The following is a 22,857-nucleotide window of genomic DNA, read 5'->3' as shown; positions in this document are numbered from 1 at the left end:
GTTTTCATCCGTGTAAGGAGGCGAGGGCTAGCAAGTCGTCCAGCAGGTGTGAGGTCTGGTCAGTGAGGGGCTCGGGGAAGCCCTGACATCCACCGCGCTGGGCGGCTCCCGGTTCCCGAAGCCGCGGGCCCGGCTGCGCCGCTGGGCGCCTCCTCCCGCGCGGGCTGGAGCCGAGGCCGACACAGGCGGGGCCGCCCCGCCCCGGCCCGGGAGCCGCCGACCCCGCGCGCCGCGCTTGCCGGGGCACCCCCAGTCCCCCCGCCCCCGCCTGCTCCTCGCGCGGGGCTGACTCCGGGGAAGAGCCTCGGAGCCGGGCGGAGTTTCGCTCCCGGCGTGGAGCGGGCGGGGGGCGGCGCGCCACAGAGGGCCGGGCGGGCGCGCGCCGGGAAGGAGCCTCGGCAGCCCCGCGGGGTCGCCTCCCGCACGGGGCCGGGCCGGAGACAGAGCGGGAGCGGGAGCGGGAGCGGAGCGGGGAGCGGGGCGGAGAGAGAGCGGGAGCGGGAGCGGGAGCGGGGAGAGAGCGGGAGCGGGAGCCCGGCGGAGAGAGAGCGGGAGCGGGAGCGGGAGCGGGGAGAGAGCGGGAGCCCGGCGGGAGCGGGAGCGGGAGCGGGAGCCCGGCGGAGAGAGAGCGGGAGCGGGAGCGGGAGCGGGGCGGAGAGAGAGCGGGAGCGGGAGCCCGGCGGAGAGAGAGCGGGAGCGGGAGCGGGGAGAGAGCGGGAGCCCGGCGGGAGCGGGAGCGGAGCGGGAGCGGGAGCCCGGCGGAGAGAGAGCGGGAGCGGGAGCGGAGCGGGAAAGGGGAGAGCAGGAGCGGGAGCCCAAGTCTCGGCGCTGCCCCGCGGGTGGAGGCGCCCGCTCGCCGGCGGCCGGCGGCGCAGAGGCGGGAAGTGCGGCGCCCCCTCCCCTCCCCTCCCCTTGCCCCTGCCCCTGCCCCTGCCCCTGCCCCTCCCCTCCTCCTCCCCCTGCCCCTCCGCCCTCCCCTCCCCCTGCCCCTCCCCTCCCCTCCCCTCCCCTCCCCTCCCCTCCCCTCCCGGCGGGATGGGCCGGCGCGGGGCGCTGCTCTGCCTCCTCCCGCTGCTGCGCGCCGCCGAGCGCCCCGAGGGCCGGGCCGACGAGCCGGGCCTGGAGGCGGCCGTGGCGGGGCCCAACGCCTCGCACTTCTTCTGGAGCAACTACAGCTTCTCCGACTGGCAGAACTTCGTGGGCCGGAGGCGCTACGGCGCCGAGTCCCAGAACCCCACGGTGAAAGCGCTGCTCGTCGTGGCTTACTCCTTCATCATCGTCTTCTCGCTCTTCGGCAACGTCCTGGTCTGTCACGTCATCTTCAAGAACCAGCGGATGCGCTCGGCCACCAGCCTCTTCATCGTCAACCTGGCGGTGGCCGACATCCTCATCACCCTGCTCAACACGCCCTTCACCTTGGTGAGGCCCCGGCCGCCCCGGCCGCCCCGGCCGCCCGCCCCGCGCTCTCTGCCCCGCGCCCCCGCCCAGCTCCCCGCTCCGCCCCGCCGCCCCCGCCGCCCCCGCCGCCCGGACGCGTCTGCCCGCCGAGCCCCTCCCTGTGCCTTCAGCCCTGGCCTCTCTGTGACTGTCCTAACGTCTGTGCTTCTGTCTCCTTCCCGGCCCTCCCCCGGCCCTCCCTTCTGCCCTTCTCTGTGGTTTGGCGGTTCTGTGCTCTCTTCCTCCTCCTTCTCTGTCTCTGCCTCGTCACCTTCTGAGCCTGAGCTGCTGCAGCTGGAGGGCAATGCGGTCAATGCCCGGGGTCACCCAGGGCCAATGACCACTTCCTGTCACTGGGCACTGGGCACCGGCCTCTCTGATGATCAGACGGTAAATCGAAGCTCCTGGAAATGTTGGCAGAGATGGCCCTGAAGTCCAGCTCCCTAAATGCACACCCCCTCCTCCACCGCCACCCCAGGATGTGGCTTTGGGCCACAGCTGCTATATCAAACAATTGCTAATTGTGCATGGAAACTTAAGTGCATTCTCTTAGGACACTTATTTAAACTACGTTTCTCTTTTCTGGTTTGAGAGTGAGCCTGTGTAGGATGTGTGTGCTGGGGAAAAGATGAGGATGAGGTACGCTTGGGTGCCCAGACCAGGCTGGCGGCCCTTGCACAGGGGTGGCACATGAGCCTCCCCCAAGCCCCGGCTGCTCAGCGTCAGTGGTGTCATTTCCGTCCCTCTGTGACTTGGGAGTGTGGTGCTCCTGGGTGGGTGGGGACTGTGAGGGCTAGGACTGAGCAGTCTAATGATAGTCATCCCTTATGTTTCTGTAGCCTGAGTGATGTCTTTTCACTTTATGTAATAACCTTATTGTTATCTGACTTATTACCGAAGCAGTAGCTGTTCGAACTCCATCTCTCTCTCTCACACACACACTCAACCTGACATAATAGACAAGCCAAAAGAAGAGAGTGAACTCCCCACCTCTGCGAACATTTTAAAACTACATTCCGTCTTTTGTCCTCACTTACGAGAACATCGCCTTTTGCAGATGAGGAAACTAAGGCACAGATACAGGTTCAATCCCTTGTCCAAGGTCACTTAGCCTGTAATTGGCAGAGCCAGGATAAGACTTACTTTCCTGACTCAGGTCTGGGGGTCTGCCCACTAAGCCACCTGATCCGGAGGTGGCAGGTGAGGAGGGCTTCTTGGCCCATGTTAATGATGCTTCTACTACTCCAAACCATGAACTTGTCCTGCTCTCCTGCCAGCTTATATCTAACTGATTCCTGGCTACCCAGAAACCTCTGCTCACTAGCCAGGGTTACCTTGAAGCACGAGACAGTGTATCTCTGGCTCCGCTTGGCTCCCACCTCTGCTCTGGGTTTCTAACCTGACAATCTGCAGTGCTGGGGTTGGGCCACCCAGGATAAGAACTGGCCCGAGGGTATGGCCCTTGTGCTGCCGCCCAGAGCAGGATGCAAAATTAAATCTTCCACAGACGCAGATGTAGGGGTTGAGGGAGAGAAGCCACCCCAGGCTAGGCTGTACCTGAGACCTGGCAGGTCCTGCCTTGCATGATCTCCTGCAGGAGAGGAAGTGGCAGCGTCCTGAGAACCCAGAACTCCTCCGAGATGGTCCAGAGCAGCTTGACCTTGAACCTGACCCATGTAATTGCCCCAATCTAAACTCTTGTTAGAGCTTACAAGGTGCTGGAAAGCAGGGGGGATGAAAGAGTTGGTGAGAGGATGGAAGAGTTGGGGGTGGGGGAGAATCTTCTAAGCCCTTAGCCAACCTTTCAGACTAGGTAAGGCATCCAGCTGGCCGGTGATGATATTCTTCCTCCCTTGTCTCCTTTCCTGTCCACTTTGCACATGACAGTGAGCAGAAGTTCAGCTCTGGTCATTGAGAGAAGAGCAAACAGTTACTTCCAACTCCCACAGCAGTGACATGCACAGGATTTGGTGGAGCCTGGAGGAGACACTCAAGTATTCTGTCCTGCCCAGAGTCCCATGAGAGGGTCAAAGGAGACTACAAAAAACAAAACAAAACAAAATAAAACAAAACAAAAAAACGGGGCACTTCAAAGGGACCTGGAAGGGCAGGGGTCTCCCAGGTGGAGGTGAACGCTCCGCTCCGTGCAGACAGAGGGACTGTGGTAGAGCAAAGGCAAAGGGACCAAAGCTCATGGTGTGTTGGAATGTTGAGTGACTTGATGCAGCTGAAGCAGAGGCAGGAGGCACAATGCGGGGTCTGTGGAGGGCCAGAGGCAAGCGGAAGTGGGTCAGAAAGGGAGGCTGGGACCAGCCTATGAATGGGCCTGGATATTGGGAAGGCATCTGGCTCTGTCCTGAGGGCCACGATGATGCTAAGTGGCGGAAGGTGACAGTAATCTGATTTTTAGTTAAGAAAAATCCCATCAGCAGTGTGAAGGCTGAATTACAAGTGGACCAGATCGGAGGACAGGGGAAGCTGCTGAGAGGCTGTAAACCATCATCCGGGTGAGAAACAACGGGGCACTCCGTGAGGGCCATGGCCTCGGGCCCGGAGAAGAGGAAGTGGATCTGAAAGCCATCTCAAGGCAGCGCTGGTTGGCTTTGTCATGTATTGAATGTGGGAGGTGAGAAGTAGGAGTAGCTGAAGAGTTCTAGCTCAGTAATATCACTGGACTGCTCAGAAGCCTCCTATGGCTGCTCCCTGCCAACCCCACAGAGATGGAGCGAAGAGCCCTGCCCTGGTGACAACCGGAAGAGGCACATACTCCGCTGTGAACCACCACATGGTGTTCTTTCCATCCGGCTGACTCTGTTTTTTTCTCTATCGGTTTTTCCTTTCTACCCCAGCCCCTTCCCACCCTCCTTGGGGCCCTGACACCCTCCGTCTGGGCTCTCTGTAGGGCACTGAATCTTTCCCTCTCGCATCCTAAGATACCCGAGTCACCCCCCAGACTCGTTCAGAATCAGTGCTAGATCCTTCTTGGGCACGGGGCATCACTTACTCAACGTTAGAGAGCACAGCCCACACGCTGTGTTGTGATTTTTCAGATGTGTCTCCCCTATTAGCTGGAACACCTGTTGGCTAAGAATGGATGTTATTATTACCATAAAAATACCTAATAATATCTTTCTACCAATCTACCAGACATGGTATTCTACCCTTTATAGACTTTTTGGAACCTTAAACCTGACAATAACCCTACAAGGTAGAGATCTTTAAGCCTTGTTTTGCAAATAAGGAAACTGAGGTTCTGAGAGATTATATACCTTGCGCAAGGTCACACAGCTAGAGACTATCAGAGGAGGCAAGTCCAAGTCCAAAGCCCATGTATTCTCACGCTCTCCTGGCACCTAACTGGGTGTGGCTCCAGCAAGACAACCAGGTTCTGTAAAATCACGTGATTGAAAACGAGGTATGCTGGAGAAAATCATGTGTGACCCACAGTTTAGTAGTGTAGAATGGAAGAAGGGAGGAGCCAGAAGAAGCCTCCTGAGGGATGGTCCTCAGAGGCCACAGGGGCTGGGGGCCAAGGTCAAGGCCTGTTTGTCTTCTGACCTCTGTGAGCTGGTTTCCAGGTCCGCTTTGTGAACAGCACGTGGGTATTTGGGAAAGGCATGTGCCACGTCAGCCGCTTTGCCCAGTACTGCTCCCTGCACGTCTCAGCACTGACGTTGACGGCCATTGCTGTTGACCGCCACCAGGTGAGGGCACCGACCCATAGCACCCTGTCCTTCCCCCTCGGGCTTTGCTTCCCACGGAACTGCAGGGTCCCTCAAGACAGTGTTTAGCACATTTTGTAATAATAAGTGTATTTATTTGTCTTATTGACGGGTATGAGCACTTAGATGAGACATTTTAAAACATGCATGCTAAGTGCTACAAAAAGTCATTCCCAGTTTGTTTTTCCAACAAAGGCTCATTTTTTTTAATTTTTATATTTCTTAATTTATGATAGTCACAGAGAGAGAGAGGCAGAGACACAGGCAGAGGGAGAAGCAGGCTCCATGCATCGGGAGCCCGACGTGGGATTTGATCCCAGGTCGCCAGGATCGTGCCCTGGGCCAAAGGCAGGCGCCAAACCGCTGCGCCACCCAGGGATCCCCCAACAAAGGCTCATTGATAACATTTGATGTCTCAGAAGTTAATGAGCTTGTTTTGGGGGTAGAAAAGCGAACCTGAAAATCACAGATTGAAAGAGATTGGCAAATCATGGCAGGTCAGAGACGAAGGGGATGGATATCACCTGACCCAAGTTGTTGAGGAGGAAAACAAACTAGGGTGTCCAGGTGGCAGGAGCAGGCCTCAGGGTAGGGCAGGAAGGCCCTGCTCACTGTCTTGCCCCATCAGATGTACACGGGTGGATATGGTAAAGAAAACCCGAGAGGACCTGGGGGTGCTTGCCTTAGAGGTGGATGGCTGCATGGCAAGCACCTCTCACATGCTGCCTCAGTAAATCCATGTTGTATCCTTACATCTGTACTGAATCAAGGCATCAAAGCTCAGAAAAATGCATGGGTAGCTTTCCCAAGATCACATGCCTGGTGAAAGATGAAGCTAGGATTAGCACTGAGATCTGTCTGGCTTCAAGCCTCTACTCGGATCACTAAGGCCACTTCCCCTGCTCTGAGAAGGTTCAAAGGCGCCATGAGGCCACTGTCATAAGGGCTACCAGGACAAAGGGAAGGTAGAATTTATTCAGAGTAGCTCCCAAAGGTGCAAAGACCAAGGGAGAGGAGGCTTCAAAGACACAGCTCAGTATGAGAAAGAATTTTCTAACAGAACAACACTGCCTGGGAAGGTAATGAGTTTCATTTCACTGGCTGTTTTTAAGCAAGGGCTGGATGACACTTGATAGGAATGTTTTAGAGGACATTCATCATCTGGTAGGGAATTGGACTTGGCAAATTGTGAGATTCCTTTAGTCCTGAAATTCCATCATTTTGACATTTATATTACTGATGCTTTGGGCAAAGTCTGAAAAGGCTGCATACAAATATTTTCTGACTTTTCTTAGCCTTCCTCCCTAATCCAATGAGAGGGACTCTGGGCCGCCGTTACCTGGCCTCTGGTTACCCCTATTTAACCCAAAGGTGGTTGGCCTGAGGCACAAGGGGCTAGTCTTGCCCACACTGATCATGTTGCTGTGACATAAACTCGAAAAACAGGGCTCTGTCCCAAAGCCAGTGAAATATTTGAGTGAAGTCCAGGCCCCTGACCCAGGCTTTCACTTCCTTCAGCAACCCAAACACCGAGGGGGCGTGAGGGACAGAGATGGCAAAATCCAGAAAGGGAATGTATTGAGCAGCTTATAAAGCCTAGTCACTTCCTTCCATAAAACCTTGAAAAAAACTGGAGAAAAATTGGGGTGGGGGACACAGCCAGGGTGTCCACTGTGTCCTGGGGTGACATCTTTAGGTGGGGTGGCAGCTCTTTATGACCTCTCCCCCTGACCCTGGCTTCACCTGTCTCGGGATGCCTTTTTCAAGAAATAGTCCTCCTCATCTTAAAGATGCCATGAAATTCCCACGCCTTTATTTAAACCTTTTGGGAGAACGGATTGTCATAGTGTAGCAATCGCAGGATGCTTTGCAGCCCAAAGCCTACAACGCAGGCTTTGCTATAGGCCTGGGAAAACCGGACCCTGCTGCAATTTTAAAAATAAATACAATAACTTAAATAAATAAATATAAATATCTAAATAACATTTACCCAAATAAATGTCGGTACAATGTCCTAAGATAGATGGGGAGAGTCTCCTCTTCATATTTGTCATGTCAGACCCTCTCAGAGCCCTCCATAACCCAAGGGGTCCAGAATCATGGGGGTACCATGGCTTGTTCCTCTGCTGGCCTCCTGTGTGCCATGCAAGCAGACCTCCTACTTTGCCCCTTCCCCATCCCCCCACTGCCCCCTGGTTCTGCCACATGGTGTGCAACAGGCGTCTGTGCTTCCCAGAGTCTCGGAGTCCATTCGATAGCCTCTTTTTACCTCTGCAGGTGGGCTTTGGGGGTGGCGCAGCCCAAGGGCTTCATACTGAATTAAGGGGTGCCTCTTTATAAATAGGACCTACCTGCCCTATTGTGACATGTGAACTGTGTTGTTGGGATTCTGGAGGCTTCAGAACTTCTTCAGCCAGTGATGTACAGTTTATTATCCAGGTCATCATGCACCCATTAAAACCCCGGATCTCGATCACAAAAGGTGTCATCTACATCACGGTCATCTGGACCATGGCTACGTTCTTTTCACTTCCCCACGCCATCTGCCAGAAATTGTTTACCTTCAAGTACAGGTGAGTGAACTCATATGGCGCAGCCTGGGGACTCAGAGGTCCTTGCCTGAGGGAAATCTGAGTCCTCTCTGCAAATGACTTACAAGTACCTGCTACACCCAACTCTTCTGTCTCTTTCCCGTCCTGTCCTCTTGCTTCCTCTTGCTTCCAAGGCCGGGCCTATGGGCGGCATTCCTTCTGCTTTTTCTTCCCTTTATTGCTCAACAACTTTAGCTCCCTCCTTGTTGTCCACCCAGTTTGTCTGCAAGGTCAAGGCAGTAGTGAACAACTTCCTTCACTGGGGACACGTACTCACACAGTCACACAGATGTGAGATTCAGAATCCCCTGGGACATTTGCATTCTCTCGCCTGGCTTACAAACAGACCATGCCTGAGTCAGTGTGTTTGAGGCGGGATGCTCCACTTCCCCCTAGCTCCTATTCAGGCTTCTTTGTTGTGTGCTCTCGCAGATGAGAATTTCTTTCAAAGGACTTAGTTGTTTGTTTGTTTTAATTTAAACACTTGTGTGTGCTACTTGTTCACTGAAGGCGATCTCCCCAGCTGGACTGGTAAGGTTGGGGGAAGCTGGGACCGTGTCTGATTTGGCTACCCTGCTATTCCTAGTACCTAACCTACAGTCTCCACATAACAAGCCCTCGAAGTGTAATTACTTCCTTGCTGAGTAAATGAATGGACGGATGAATGAATGAGCTTAGAGTGATTTTCATTAGTTCATAGTTGTTTTAGATGAGGTTCTTTAGAAATGGACCCTGAGACACAGATCATGCTTGTGATTTTTTTTTTTTTTTGAAGATTTTATTTATTCATGAGAGACAGAGAGGCAGAGACATAGGCAGAAGGAGAAGCAGGCTCCATGTGGAGACTCAATCCTGGGACCCTGGGATCACCTCTTGAGCTGAAGGCAGATTTTCAACCACTCAGCCACCCAGGCGTCCCCATGCTAGTGATTTTAAGGAAGTGCTCCCAGGAGTAATGGGAAAGGGAGTGGGGACACAGGGTAGTGAATGGAGGGAGAACAGGGGAAGGTGCAATTCTCGGGTTGGAGGGATGTCAGGAGTAGCTACAGCCAGCTGCACAGAGGACTCTAGAACAAGGGGAACACAGATTAGTTCAGCCTCGAGGCAAGGGAGGTGGGTTTTCATATTCCAGGCTTCCCCTGGGGAAAACAGAGACTCCCAGCCACCTTCTGGCTCTTATTCTGGCTCTTGTGGATCTGGAAGAGATGATTTCAGTGGCCCCTCGAGGAGTGCTTAGCATCTACAAGATCACAGGAGCCACTTCCAGGATCTGGTGGCCTGGCACTCCAGACCAGTGAAGGGGATCTGAGGGGACCTAGGAGGTACAGTGCTGGTGTGTGCTATGCTAGCTTCTCTGCTGCTCCTCCTGAAATGTATACTTGAAAACACACATGTCTGTGACATACACAAGATCAAGGGAATAAGCTTGGAAGACTGATTGCAACTACAGTTGATCCTTGGCCAACCCTAGTTTAAGCTGTGTGGATCCACTTCTATGTGGATTTTTTTTTCAATTAGTATAGTCCTGTACTGTTAATGTATTTTCTCTGTTGATTTTAATAACATTTTCTTTTCCTTAGCTTACTTTATTGTGAGAATACAATATGTAATACATACACAAAATATATGTCAATCAACTGTTTACATTCTCGAGATAGCTTCCCGTCCATAGTAAGCAATTAGTAGTTAAATTGTAGGAGAGTCAAAGTCATACAGGGGTTTTCAACTGTGTGGGGGTGGGTACCCCTAACCTCTATGTTGCTCAAGGGTCAACTGTAATTTATAAAGGCTCCCTCCCCAAGTTCTATGATATTGAAATGAATCATATGCCCAAATCCGCTAGCAATCAGACTTCCATCTGCCTTCAGATGGGGATGGGGAGCTTTCTTTTTTTCTTCCCTGCTAACGAGAGCAAGGAGAATTCTCTCCCTTTCAGTAGCAATGACAACCAGCACATATAACCAGAGCAACAAGCCACATGGCGTGAGGAGAAACCAGCCATTTTGAGTTGTGGCTTAGACATTTTAGGGTTTGACTACCTTGTTCACACCCACAGTCTGGACATTTAGATTAGGACATGAGGTTAGGATTCCCACCATAAGTTCTAGCCTTGCTTTTCCTGGGTCACCTTTTAAAATGACCCCTCAGAGTTGAGGCTATGAAAAGAGAGTGACCACCGCCACAACCACTTCTCCATAGTTGGTGCTTGCAGCCCTGTGCTCTATTTCCTGCTTCCTTGGGGCCTGGGACAGAGGACTGCCCTTCCCCCAGATCCTTGTGCCTCCATTCTGGGATTTGTAAGTAATAAGTCTCATGACCTGACCTCTTTGTAGGAGTGTATTGAAACTGTGCCTTCCATCAAAATGGCCCTGGGGTTTTCACTGCCCCAGAGTGGGAGCTTGGATACCAAAGGAGGTACTTGCCAATCCTGTGTGGTCATAATCTGTGTAGTCTTAACACACTAGCCCTGGGGGTTCCTCAAAGAGGACTAGGTCCTCAAAGAGCCCTAAGTGCATTCCGTAGAAAATAAACACTTGTTATATGAATGTCTGAAGGTAGGTTAGTCCAGGCTTTGCCACTCATGTTCTCAAGGCCCATCATTTATTAGTTCCTCTCTGGAATGAGAATAGGTAGGAAAATGAGGAATTCCAGGGTTTTCTGAGTACATTGTACTCTCAGGATGAGTTAGTTCTAAGATGAGGAATACCAGTGTTCCATTCATTCACTGAGTAAGTATTTACTAGGTTTCTGTTATAGGCCAGGAATAATATAAGGTTAAGAAGACACAGAGAAATCAGGTATTTTCCTTATCTTTATAGAACTCCCAGCCTAGTGGTAGAGCCAGGGATGTATCACATAATTACACTACAACAAAAGTGCTATAAAGGATTTACCAGGAGCCCAGTGTGGAGAAAGGCCAGGGCTTCTTGGGATAAGACCTTTCCACAGTAATGGCACACTTTCCTCTTTCTTTCTCTCTCTCTCTCTTTCTCTCTCTCTGTTTCTCTGTCTCTCTCCCTCTCCCCTTGCCACCAGTGAGGACATTGTCCGCTCACTGTGCCTGCCAGACTTCCCTGAGCCAGCTGACCTCTTCTGGAAGTACCTGGACTTGGCCACCTTTATCCTGCTTTACATCTTACCCCTCCTCATCATCTCTGTGGCCTATGCCCGAGTGGCCAAGAAGCTGTGGTTGTGCAACACGATTGGCGACGTGACCACTGAGCAGTACCTGGCTCTACGGCGTAAGAAGAAGAAGACCATCAAGATGCTGATGCTGGTGGTGGTCCTCTTTGCCCTCTGCTGGTTTCCCCTCAACTGCTATGTCCTCCTCCTATCCAGCAAGGTCATCCACACCAACAATGCCCTCTACTTTGCCTTCCACTGGTTTGCCATGAGCAGCACTTGCTACAACCCTTTCATCTACTGCTGGCTCAACGAGAATTTCAGAATTGAGCTGAAGGCATTACTGAGCATGTGCCAAAGACTGCCAAAGCCCCAGGAAGAAAGGCCCCCCTCTCCAGTGCCTTCCTTCAGGGTGGCTTGGACAGAGAAGAGCAATGGGCGGAGGGTTCCCCCAGCCAACAACCTCCTGCTTTCCTCCCATCTCCAGTCTGGGAAGACAGACCTGTCTTCTGTGGAGCCCATTGTAGCCATGAGTTAGCTGGGAGTGGGGGTGGGAAGAGGCAGGAGGAGAGCTCTGTCTCTAGGACCTGAGGACAGAGCCTGCAAGAAAGCCTGTTCTCTGATACATGACCTTTACAGTGCTGAAAACAAGGTCCTACAGAAGCCACAGGACCCTTGATTTCCTAGGAAACGCTATCTAGCTTTCTACCCCATTTGATGTGCAAACTACAAGACAGCTACCAATTAGACACGTGTTTATGAATTCCTGTCTAAGAAATGCTATGAGGCATATCACCCTGGCTCCCTGAGCCAGAGAACCCAGGACAGCTTCAGCCCACATGAGGGCTGAGTCAGCCAGCTGCCTAACAACCCTTCCTGCCACCAAGCATTCGTAAAGGACACCTGAGTCATACTCAGTCAGGTGTGGCTGACCCAGATACACAGAACTCTACTTGAACAAGGTTCATTGGCCAGTGAAAGGTAAGTGAGCCAGAGCTAACACAGAGCTTTTTTAGCCTTGCTTTCTGAAGTCCTGGGCCAGAATGAATCACGATAGTGTGGTGGCTGGCTGGATAGATGACAAGAAAGGACCAGTTCGGTCCCTTAAAACAAAGAGGGATCACTGAGTTCTCTTAAAGAAAAATTGAAACTTTGGAAAATTTAGAAAAGCACAAAGAGGAAAACAAAAATCACCCCCTTCTGCCATCAACTGTGATGTTTTGTTAGTATGCTGTGGATTTATTTGCAACTTTTCCCTTTGCTTGTATACATGCACACATGCGTGCCTGTGTGCATACACTCTTCCTTCCATTCTGAATTATACTTTCTCATGTAGAGAGAATCAAGAACAAGGCATAGCAGAGAATTTCTGAGCCCCTCTCCCAGGACAGGAGTAGTGTCCATCAGAAGAGTTGGAAGAAGAGGTGGGAGAGGAACTCAAGGAGAAGGCTGTCATGGAGCCAACAGGCTGCCTTCATTTATAGTCAGTGGTAGGAAAGGCCTGGATGAAGCACCTCTTCTCAGATAGCAGCCATCATGATGAGCCAGTAAATAAAACTCATCTAACAGGCAAAATTCCTTCTCTCCTGCATTCACATGGAACAAGACGTGGTAAAACATTGCCCTGCTTTTACAGGAGACAATGGAACAGGCTCTCCAACATGCCAGAAATAATTGCACTCAGACACTTCACATCCTCCCAAGCTGTCTAGACAGGCCACTCCTCTGTGTTGTCTGAATAATAAAGCTTCTTCATGCCAGTTCCCCGAAGACCACTCACTTGTCAACATCACCCTGGCGGCTCATGTGTCACTTACAGAAACCTATGACATTGTGATAGTCCTTAAGGACTCAACATGTCAGAGAAATCTCATCCCAGAGACTGAGTGTTTTCATCACCTTCCATCTGGTCTTGAGTGACTCACTGCTTCACCCAGAAGACACAGGCAGAATAGAACTTAATTCACCCACCCTAAATAGTTGCCACTCTCACACTGGGTTTAGGTTACTTTCTAGCACCAGATAGATCTTGAAAGCAAACATGAATATGGAGCTGAGAGGGGAACTGACATTTGGGGAGAAGGGGATTACCCAGAGTTCACTTAGATCTCTTGATGTTTCATTGAAACTGAACTTGGTCATATTATCTGCTCTCCTATAATGAACCATGAGAGTTCATTATACTGTTCTCTCCACTTATGAGAATGTTTGGAATGTTTGACTTTCATGGGACAGAGAGCCTTCCAAGCCCCGATGGCCAAATAACTTCCATGCCTGGACCTCTTGTCTCTGTGGTGTCAAGAAGTAGCTAATGGTTTCATCTTAATGCTGCCATGGAAATTCTTCAAACCAGAAAGAACAGGCAGCAGGACTACAAATAGTTTGTACTGCTCTGGAATCATGGGGAAAGCCTCACTTTCATCCTTGCTGAAGGCCTCTAGAAATACTGCCAAGTTGACGAATGCTCTTCTCCGGGGGAGAAGACCTGCAGATGGCCCATTAGGTCTGGGTCTCCTGTCAGTACCTTGTCTTCCCCATTCACCTTGGTCCCTGTGTGCCTCATAGGAAAATGTGATTTGTATTTGTAAATGTGAAATTTGTAAAACTTGAGTCTTTCCAATGTGTCATAATGAGTATTTCATTATAAATGCACTAGTCTCAATAAAATATATTTTGGGTGCATGGACTATGCTTCTTGGGCTTCTGATTAAACCACAGTTAGTAACCTTTAACATGGGGATCTATGTGGATTACAAAGAGAGCATGAAGATCATCTGCCTACACCCCTGCATTTTACAACTGAGGAAGTGCAAACATGCTCTGGCTAGGGTAAATAGCCAGCTGGAAATCTCTGATCTTGGTCTAGAGCTTTTTCCACTGAGCTGGCTGCCACGTCCTTTCTCTTGTGATTATGAATCTGTGCTGAGGACCCAAGACTTCACACGTGAGTCTTTGGTGATGTGGAATGAGGCAAAGCTGCCACTGGAGCCTCAGGATTGGTTCTCCTACTCACAGTGTGTAATGGGTGCCACATTCCTGTGTTGACCAGGATTTCTGCCCCACTGGGGCTGGGGACCCCTTGTCCTACCTGCTTACCTGGTAGGAGACTTCTTGGTATACATAATTACTCTGATGCCATCCAGAGCTCAGGAAATCAGTTTCACATAATTTCATAGAAGGCTGTATACAGGGGTAATTTACTGAGCCTAGGGGAAGATTTGAAAGAAAAATGAAAGGCATAGGAAAAGGAGAAAGGAAGTAGGATTTGCTGACACCCAATATGAGAGATACTATGCTAAATGCTTCTCAGCTCATGATCTTATTCACCTTCATAGCAATCCTCCTAGGAGGGCATTATCATTTTCACATTGCAGTTGAGGAGTCAGGCTCAGCTATATCATACAGGAAAATTGGGCCAATGTTACCTTCTTGGAAATTAGATATTGAGAAGGCTTGTAGAAAAGAATCTTCATTTGTTTTTGATTTAATTAAATTTAATTTTAATTTAAATATGTTCTACATATTTCCTTGATGGTGAGACACTTTGAGGTAAAACCTGTTAACCATCCTAAAAACAAGTGCTTGAAATACGTGTTTTAGGAAATGCTTAACTAGGTGGATCCCAGGGCCCTCACAGCTCCACGGCCAATGAGTCCATGTTTCTGGTATAGTCAGGATCTCAGGCTGCCTTGAGAACTCAAATTCTAGTTAGAAACATCTTCCAAACAGACTATAAGTGACTTCCAGATTGCTGGTGCCCTGCTTGACTGACCATGGTAGGTAGTCAAGGCAGACAGTTGTCTTTTAGCCAGCTGGGGCCTCAAGGTCCTCAGGGTCCTCAGAAATGGGCAGAACTCAGCTAAACCCTCACTGCTCCAAACTAAAGGTGTGACATGCCCCCAGGGCCTCTGTGCTGCTGTCCAAGGTACAGGTTCTAGGATACCAGGAGGCTGCCAGAATACCTGGGGCGGGGGAGCAAATCTTGAAGATGGCAGGGGTACATCAACTGGGGAAACAAGCTTGTCTTAAAGTGTTGCCTGTAGGTGGTAGAAGATGCTCATAATGCTGAGATCAGGTCATTAGCATCTTGCTTTGGCATTTCTGTGTACCTGTCCCCACCATTCTCCCTCATTTCAAGGAGTAGTTAAAGAGGGAACAAATAAGATACAGGCAATGCTGGATGACATTTAAATAATATTCTAATGGTATTTAATGTGAGAAAGCCCTGGAGTTCACTCTCCTTTCTGAGACTTTGTAGTATCTCTTGCTGAGAATAAGCCATTTGCTGCTTTATGGAGACAGAGTGGTTGATGTTAATTGCTCCTTCTTTCCTCTGCTTCTAGTTTAGCAGGAACTTTATCCTCAGACCAGTCATGAATTTAGGGTGCTTAGATTAAATGCAAGGAAGGCAAAGAAATCATGAACACAAGATTTAGTATATTGGTTACTTCAGATGGAGGAGAAGGGATATGGGTTGGCATGTAGGATGATGAGGCTATAAATAATTGTCAAGGTTCTACCTTTTGTTTTGGGCAACGTTAAGAGTGAGCCATAAACCAAGGATTATGATTAATTCAATTCTGTGCCTCTGCAGTACATAAATAAACAAACAGTAAACCAATAAAAATAGGGACCTAGTGGTCCAAGCCTTTATTTTCCTTCCCTGTATCCTTCCAATAAAGTTACTTCTATGAATGTATTAAAACACCAAATAGAGTTCACTTCAAAGACAAGTAGGATATGACAATTACATTTCCTTTTTACAAATAACCTTGCTTTTCTGGAGTTAAAACTTCTTTGTTTCTGGCTCAGTTTTCTATGTCACCATCACTAATTCCTTCCCAATTTTTCAGCAGAGTTAAAAATTTCTTTGTCACCTGACCACAAATATCAAGTATTTGCCAATTCCCATCCCCCACAGCAGCTGGGCTGTCAAATGTTCCTCCCTGGGATCGCAGATCTTTCTGTCTGCAGAATACATGCTTTACCAGGATCTCCCTTCTCCTCTACCCAGTGGCTAGGTCTTGCTGTTTTCTAGATCCCTGTCTTCCTCACTTTTTATTTACTCCTTTATTTTGGAAGACCACATTCTCTAGCAGTTGCCCAAGGAAAGGTACATAGAAACTAACTGAATTTTGAAGATATTTCTACTAGTTTTCTATTGCTGCCGTAACAAATTACCACAGTCTTAGTGGCTTAAACAACACACATTTATAATCTTATACTTCTGTAGGTAGGTCAGAATCTGACACAGGTCTCATGGGGCTAAAATTAAGGTGTCTGCAGGGTCACATCCTTTTCTGTAGACTCTGGGACAAGACAAGACAAGACATGTCTTTTCCAGCTTCTAGAGGACACCCACATTTCTTGGATCATTGACCCCTTCTTCCATGTTAAAAGCCAGCAACATGGTATTTCTCTGAACTTCAATAGTCACATTTCCCTCTCTCTCCTCCCATCCCCTCCAGTTTTCAAAGGTGATTACAAGGATGTAATTTGTGATCCTTTGTGATTACATTATATCCACCTGAATAATCCAGGATAATATTCCTATTTAAAAAAAATATTCCTATTTTATTTTTTAAATTTTTTTATTTATGATAGTCACAGAGAGAGAGAGAGAGAGAGAGAGAGAGAGAGAGGCAGAGACACAGGCAGAGGGAGAAGCAGGCTCCATGCACCGGGAGCCCAACGTGGGATTCGATCCCGGGTCTCCAGGATCGCGCCCTGGGCCAAAGGCAGGCGCCAAACCGCTGCGCCACCCAGGGATCCCAATATTCCTATTTTAAAATCATTGATTAGCTGGGATGCCGGGGTGGCTCAGTGGTTGTGCATCTGCCTTCGGCTTGGGGTGTGATCTTGTGGCCCCGGGATCAAGTTCTACATGGGGCTCCATGCAAGAAGCCTGCCTCTCCCTTTGCCTGTGTCTCTGCCTCTCTCCCTATGTCTCTCCTGAATAAATAAATAAAAAATCTTTTAAAAATAAAAATAAAATAAAAAATAAATAAAAAAATAAAAAATAAAAAATAAAAAATAAAAATAAAATAAATAAAATCAGTGATTAGCAACCATAATCCCATCTGCAACCTTTATTTTCCTTTGCTTAGCATTTTCATAGGTTCTGGGAATTAGGATGTGGGAGGCCATTATTCTGCCTACCAGCATTGCTCATCTACTTTCCAGCACTTCTGCTGGGACATTGGTTGTTTTTCTGATTCCTAGTCCTATATACATTACCTAAGAGGATCTATTTTAGGTAGAGGCCAAGCAAGTGAGTTTAATGACTGTAATAGGAATCCTTACCTCTGCACCTATGAAGTACTGAATATTGGCACCAACCTCTGTGGTTCCTTCAGAGATGTGACATTGCTTTTGGTTTATGTTTTCACTGGGAGGAGGAGCTTCAGGGGCTTCCATTTCATTCTACTGTAACTGACCTCATGTGTAGAATCTGTCAGTTGCTAAGTATTCTAGTTCTATACTTAAGGACTCAGGAATTAGCCACAGAATAAACTCGGGAACCCCACAGGAGTGGGACATAAGCCACAATTTCATTTTTCACTTGACCTCTGTAAGTCCTCACTCTCACCAATGGACCACAGAGGCTTTTTCCATCTCTAAGAATTGGTATGAACCAAAAGCCAGTCCAGTTATCCCAAATTGATCATTCCATTAGCCCCTTTAGAGAAGCTGTTTGGGAGACCTATAGTACTTACAGTGATACTGTCATAGTCATTTCTTTACTCAAGGGATCCATGATCTGTACACTAACTCAGGTATGGAAATTAAATGAGGGGTTCTGACTTTCAAATGTGGTGGCTAAAGTTAGGTCTCCATTTGCCCGACCTACAGCTGGTTGGTTTTTTTTTTTTTTTCATTTTGTTTTGTTATACAAATCAAGTATTACCTTAGTAGAATGTCCTTCTATTTATTCAAGGCCCCTGTGATAATTCAGTCACCATGAAGATCCAGTGGGCCAAATCATTGATTAATGAGCTGACCCTGCTGATTGTTATAGCACCCTTACCCTCTGTGCCACTAGAGGTGAGTACTATACATGGCTCTGCCACTCCAGATCCAATGCCATCAATTTCACTCACATTAGGAAGTCCATTTCAAAGACAGCATCTGCACACTTATTTTTTGATGCATGGAAAAGACCTACTCTAGCATTTTTACATATGCCTATGTTTCTCTCACTAGTATGTTTCTCTATGCCCTGAAAAGGTCTGGTCCCTCTCAGAGGACATTTTTAAGGGTCAACTCATGGGTCACATCTAATAAATCCACTGTACTAAAGCTATTTCTCAAAATCTTTGCATTACTTCTCCCAAATTATAAGGGAATTTATGACATCTCAGGCTCCTTTGGCATAGGCTAGTACTGAGCCCAGAGACAATAGAAACCTAGCAGATCATTAAATTAATTATAAAATTATTATTGCATATTAAATTAAAACCATTATCAAGACCCTAAATAGCTAAAATAATCTTGAAAAAAAAGAACAAAGTTGGAAGTTTCATACTTCCTGATTTTAAAACTTACTATAAAGCTATAGTAATCAAAATAGTATTAGACTGGCAAACAGACATATAGACAAATGGAACAGAACAGAAAGCCCAAAAATAAACCTTCACATATATGGTCAAATAATTTTCAACCAAGGTGCCAAGACCAATGGGGAAAGGAGTCTTTTTAACAAATGATGTTAACGGGATCCCTGGGTGGCGCAGCGGTTTGGCGCCTGCCTTTGGCCCAGGGCGCGATCCTGGAGGCCGGGGATCGAATCCCACGTCAGGCTCCCGGTGCATGGAGCCTGCTTCTCCCTCCGCCTGTGTCTCTGCCTCTCTCTCTCTCTCTCTCTCTCTGTATGACTATCGTAAATAATAATAAAAAAAAAATGATGTTAGGTAAATTGGATATCCATATGCAAAAGCATGAAGTTAGAGCCTTACCCCATATAGCACACAAAAATCAATGCAAAATGGATCAGACCTAAGTAGAAGAGCCAAAACTATAAAACTCTTAGGAAAAACAACATAAGGAAAAAAATATCCATGACATTGGATTTGGAATGGTTTTTTTGGATAAGACACCAACAGCACAGGCAAGAAAAGTAAAAATAGATAAATCAGACTACATCAAAATTTAAAAATTTTGTGCATCAAAGGAAGCAATCAACAGAGTAAAAAGGTAACCGATGGAATACAAGAAAACATTTGCAAATCAAAGATCTGGCAAGGAGTTCACAGTGAGACTATACAAAGAACTACAACTCCACAACAGCAAAAAATCAGATTAAAAATGGGCAAAGGATTAGCATAGGCATTACTCCAGAGAAAATATACCAAGAAGCATGTGAAAAGATGCTCAGCATCACAAATTATTAGGGAGATGCAAATCCAAATCACAATGAGATACCACTTCATACTCATTAGGATAACTAGTATCAATAAAACAGAAAATAACAAGTTTGGAGAGAATGTGGGGAAATTGGAATGCTTATACACAGTTGGTGGGAATGTAAAATGGAGCAGCTGCTAGGGAAAACAGTAGGAGAATTCCAAAAAAAATTGAAAATTGACTTGCCATATGATTCAGAGATTCCACTTTTGGTTGTAAACCCAAAGGATTCAAAAGTAGACTCTTAAAGAGATATTTGTACTCTCATCTTTGTAGCCAGCATTATTCACCAGCTGGAAGGTGGAAGCAACTTAAGTGTCCCTCGGTCTGTGAATAGATAAACAAAATGTGGTATATATAAACAATGGAATATTATTCAACCTTAAAAAAGGAAGAAAGTCTGACACCTGCTACAACATGATGAACCTTGAGGATATTATGCTCTGTAAAATTAGCCTGTAACAAAAAAGACAAATATTGTGTGATTTTACTTCTATGAGGCACCTAGAGTAGTCAAATTCACAAAAACAAAGTAAAATGGTGGTTTCCAGGGGCTGAGGGGAGGAGGGAATATGGAATTGTTTAATAGGTATACAGTTTGGGATTCTGCAAGATGAAAAGAGTTCTGGAGATTAGTTGTATGACAATATAAATGTATTTAACACTACTGAACTGTACTTTTAAAAATGATTAAGATGGTAAATATCACTAACCATGGTAAGCAGAATTTTAAAAAAAGAAACTGCGTGCTCTTTTTTTGGTCTTATTTTACTTAAAAAATGGGTAAGATGTTAAATATTAGATGTATTTTAACCACAGTTTTTTTTTTTTTTTTTTATGATAGTCATACAGAGAGAGAGAGAGAGAGAGGCAGAGACACAGGCAGAGGCCAAACCGCTGTGCCACCCAGGGATCCCTAACCACAGTTTTTTTTTAAAAAAAGAATGTAAACTGCATATCAAAAAACAGAAAGCTATTCTCAGCAGCCCAAACTTAACCCAATGACTCCAGGATCTCTGGCATGTTTTCCCAATTTGATAAATTCAGCCTAATTTACATTTTCATTCTTTCCTCCCTGTTCTAGCACTCTAATAATCCACTCTTACATATTTACCTACATGTTTATATATTTCAATTATTTAAATCACACAATTAGTTTGGTGTGTAATATCTCCTCTGGGTTTGATGTTATAAATGGCCCCTTATGGCACCCTGGTTTCTAGCATTAGCAGTGGAATGTAAAGAGGCTTGACATTTCATTTCAGGTGTTCTCCGATGAGGTTACTCTAGGTCTGTAAGCAGGGTGGGTCAGCTTCATCTGATAAAGAGGTACAACTGCTTCTTCAGCTAGAAAGGCTCAGTAAAGTATGGGGTTATCAGAGTCATCTGAATAACCACAAATATTCCCATTCCAATTTTCAGGGTGCCATACTTCTCATATAAATGCCTTAACTTTCACATTAGAGACCAGGTGAGGCTGTGAATTCACCCTCTGTTGTAATTTGGCAGCCCCCTATGTCTGTTTAACCACTATATTAGCAGTTTTGAGATACAGGAAAGTCTTTCAGGACAATGATAGACTCTCTCATTCTCTCCTGTAAAATTCTCAGCCTGTCAATTTCTTTTTATTTTATTTTTTTGTCATTTTCTTTTTAAAACTATTATAGCTTAGTTAGAAGAATCCATCCCACATTACAACTCATATTTTTCTTTTAAAAATAGTTTATTATTTTATTTATTTATTTATTTATTTATTTATTTATTTATTTATTTATTTATTTATGAGAGAGCATGAGCAGGGGGAGAAGAAGAGGAGGAGGGAGAGCGAATCTGAAGCAAATTCCATGCTGAGCACAGAGCGCAATATGAGACTCGATCCCATGACTATGAGCTCATGACCTGAGCTGAAACCAGGAGTTGAACACTTAAAGGACTGAGACACCCAGGTGCCCCACAATTCATAGTATTTCTTATGTCCTTGGTAATAGTTAATTGCTGTGGCCACCAAAGCTTTGCCTTCAATATGCATTGCATTCCAAGTGACCATGGTGGATCATTTAAGTGACTTCTCAGCCAAAACATGCTATAGAACACTGCCTCATCCTGTAATACTAACCCAATCCCCACTGCCTTCCAACCCTATGAAATAAGAGAACTAATTCCAGATCCCCATTTCTTTGAATGTCTGTAGCCTGCCACCAGTTCTGGAATAAATTCTTTACTAATAATCAATGTCCTTTGCTACAGAAAACAGAACCTACACTAGCTCATTCAAATCTAAATGCAATTTTTACGGGATATCAGAGAGAGAAGATTTTCAGGAACACTAGGGAACCTAGTTGGGATGTTTTATAAGCAGAGGCACAGCAGCCAAGAGAAATGCTCAGTTATTCTGTGGGACAATGCTAAAAAACAAAAACAAAAACAAAAAAACAAACAAACCACAAAAACCCACTGATGCAATTGACCATTATTTGCCACCTAGCATTATAGAATCTCAGCTACAGCTGCCACAAAGCAATCAAATGCCTCAAGTTTAGTGTTTCCTAGAAAAGCTCTTTGACCTTCACCTAGGTCACTGATCAACCCAGGTCTACTGAAGTAGACTTCACATAGCTCAGTTCTAAGAATGTGTCTGCCAGAACCTGGGCCACATTAAGATTGCTAGTTGCAAGTTACGGACTATGCAAAATTTTAAAGGATTCCAGGCATGGAATTTAAAGCATTACAGGACCATTGGGAAGTCTCTGTAGAGGCATTGAAAGAGTACAGGTAGTCAACCCAGATAGTCACTTCGAAGGAAGAGTTACCTAGCTCTGTGCCTCAGAAATGCTGGATACACTTTTTAGCTCTTATCCACCCAAAGCAATTTTATCAGCAAGAAACTTGATTTTCTTTCTGGAGGAAGCTGGAATCTCTTCTTTCCCTTAATATACAAAGTTTTGCTGAAGCACTTTTCCCACCTCTGTTGGTCTCTGAGGGCACGTGTTAGGCCATCATTTCTGGAATTCTCATTCCTTTTTCTTGATCCAAGATATAGAAAGCTTTTTAAATTGAATTCTTATCCTACAACCATGCTAAATCAGTAATTCATTCTAGTAGACTTTTTTTTTGGCAGATTCTTTAGGATTATCTATGTACATGATCATGTCATTTGCAAATAAAGATAGCTTTACTTCTTCTTTATAATATACATGACTATTGTATCATTTTCTTGTCTTATACTAACTAGATTTTCTTCTACCATAGTGAATAGAAGTGTTGGGCATGGATGTAGATGTTGTATTTTTTAGTTTTGAAATTTTTAGTTGGTTCCAGATTTGGCTATTCTAATAAGTGTGTAGTGACAACTCATTGTTGTTTGACTTTGCATTTCTCTGTTGACAAATTACGTGAAACATCTTTTTTTTTTCAGATTTTTATTTATTTATTCATGAGAGACACAGAGAGAGGGGCAGAGACACAGGCAGAGGGAGGAGCAGGCTCCATGCAGGAAGCCCCACACAGGACTCGATTTGGGGACCCCGGGATCGTGCCCTGAGCCAAAGGCAGATGCTTAACTGCTGAGCCACCCAGGTGTC

The 22,857-nt window shown here is 46.6% G+C and overlaps 1 protein-coding gene across 1 annotated transcript; it reads left to right on the top strand.

Annotated features, from left to right (window-relative positions):
* Window positions 1-1,035: 1,035 nt before the first annotated feature.
* GPR83 (G protein-coupled receptor 83) lies at window positions 1,036-13,559 on the top strand. Its single transcript, XM_055320736.1, has 4 exons — window positions 1,036-1,419; window positions 5,016-5,141; window positions 7,599-7,732; window positions 10,787-13,559. The coding sequence occupies exons 1-4, from the start codon at window positions 1,036-1,038 to the stop codon at window positions 11,409-11,411; spliced, it is 1,269 nt and encodes a 422-aa protein (XP_055176711.1). The 3' UTR covers window positions 11,412-13,559.
* The last annotated feature ends 9,298 nt before the right edge of the window (window positions 13,560-22,857 follow it).

This window comes from Nyctereutes procyonoides, unplaced genomic scaffold (assembly GCF_905146905.1).
Source record: "Nyctereutes procyonoides isolate TBG_1078 unplaced genomic scaffold, NYPRO_anot_genome, whole genome shotgun sequence".
Taxonomy (NCBI): Eukaryota; Metazoa; Chordata; class Mammalia; order Carnivora; family Canidae; genus Nyctereutes; species Nyctereutes procyonoides.
Note: the sequence above shows the minus strand (reverse complement) of the source record. Positions and strands in the feature narration are given on the sequence as shown.

What these genes read in the sequence shown, in the direction of transcription:
- GPR83 (XM_055320736.1), top strand. Translation starts at nt 1,036, where the DNA reads ATGGGCCGGCGCGGGGCGCTGCTCTGCCTCCTCCCGCTGCTGCGCGCC. An exon ending in TCAACACGCCCTTCACCTTG is followed by an intron (nt 1,420 to 5,015) that starts GTGAGGCCCCGG and finishes GCTGGTTTCCAG; the next exon opens with GTCCGCTTTGTGAACAGCAC. An exon ending in TTGTTTACCTTCAAGTACAG is followed by an intron (nt 7,733 to 10,786) that starts GTGAGTGAACTC and finishes CCTTGCCACCAG; the next exon opens with TGAGGACATTGTCCGCTCAC.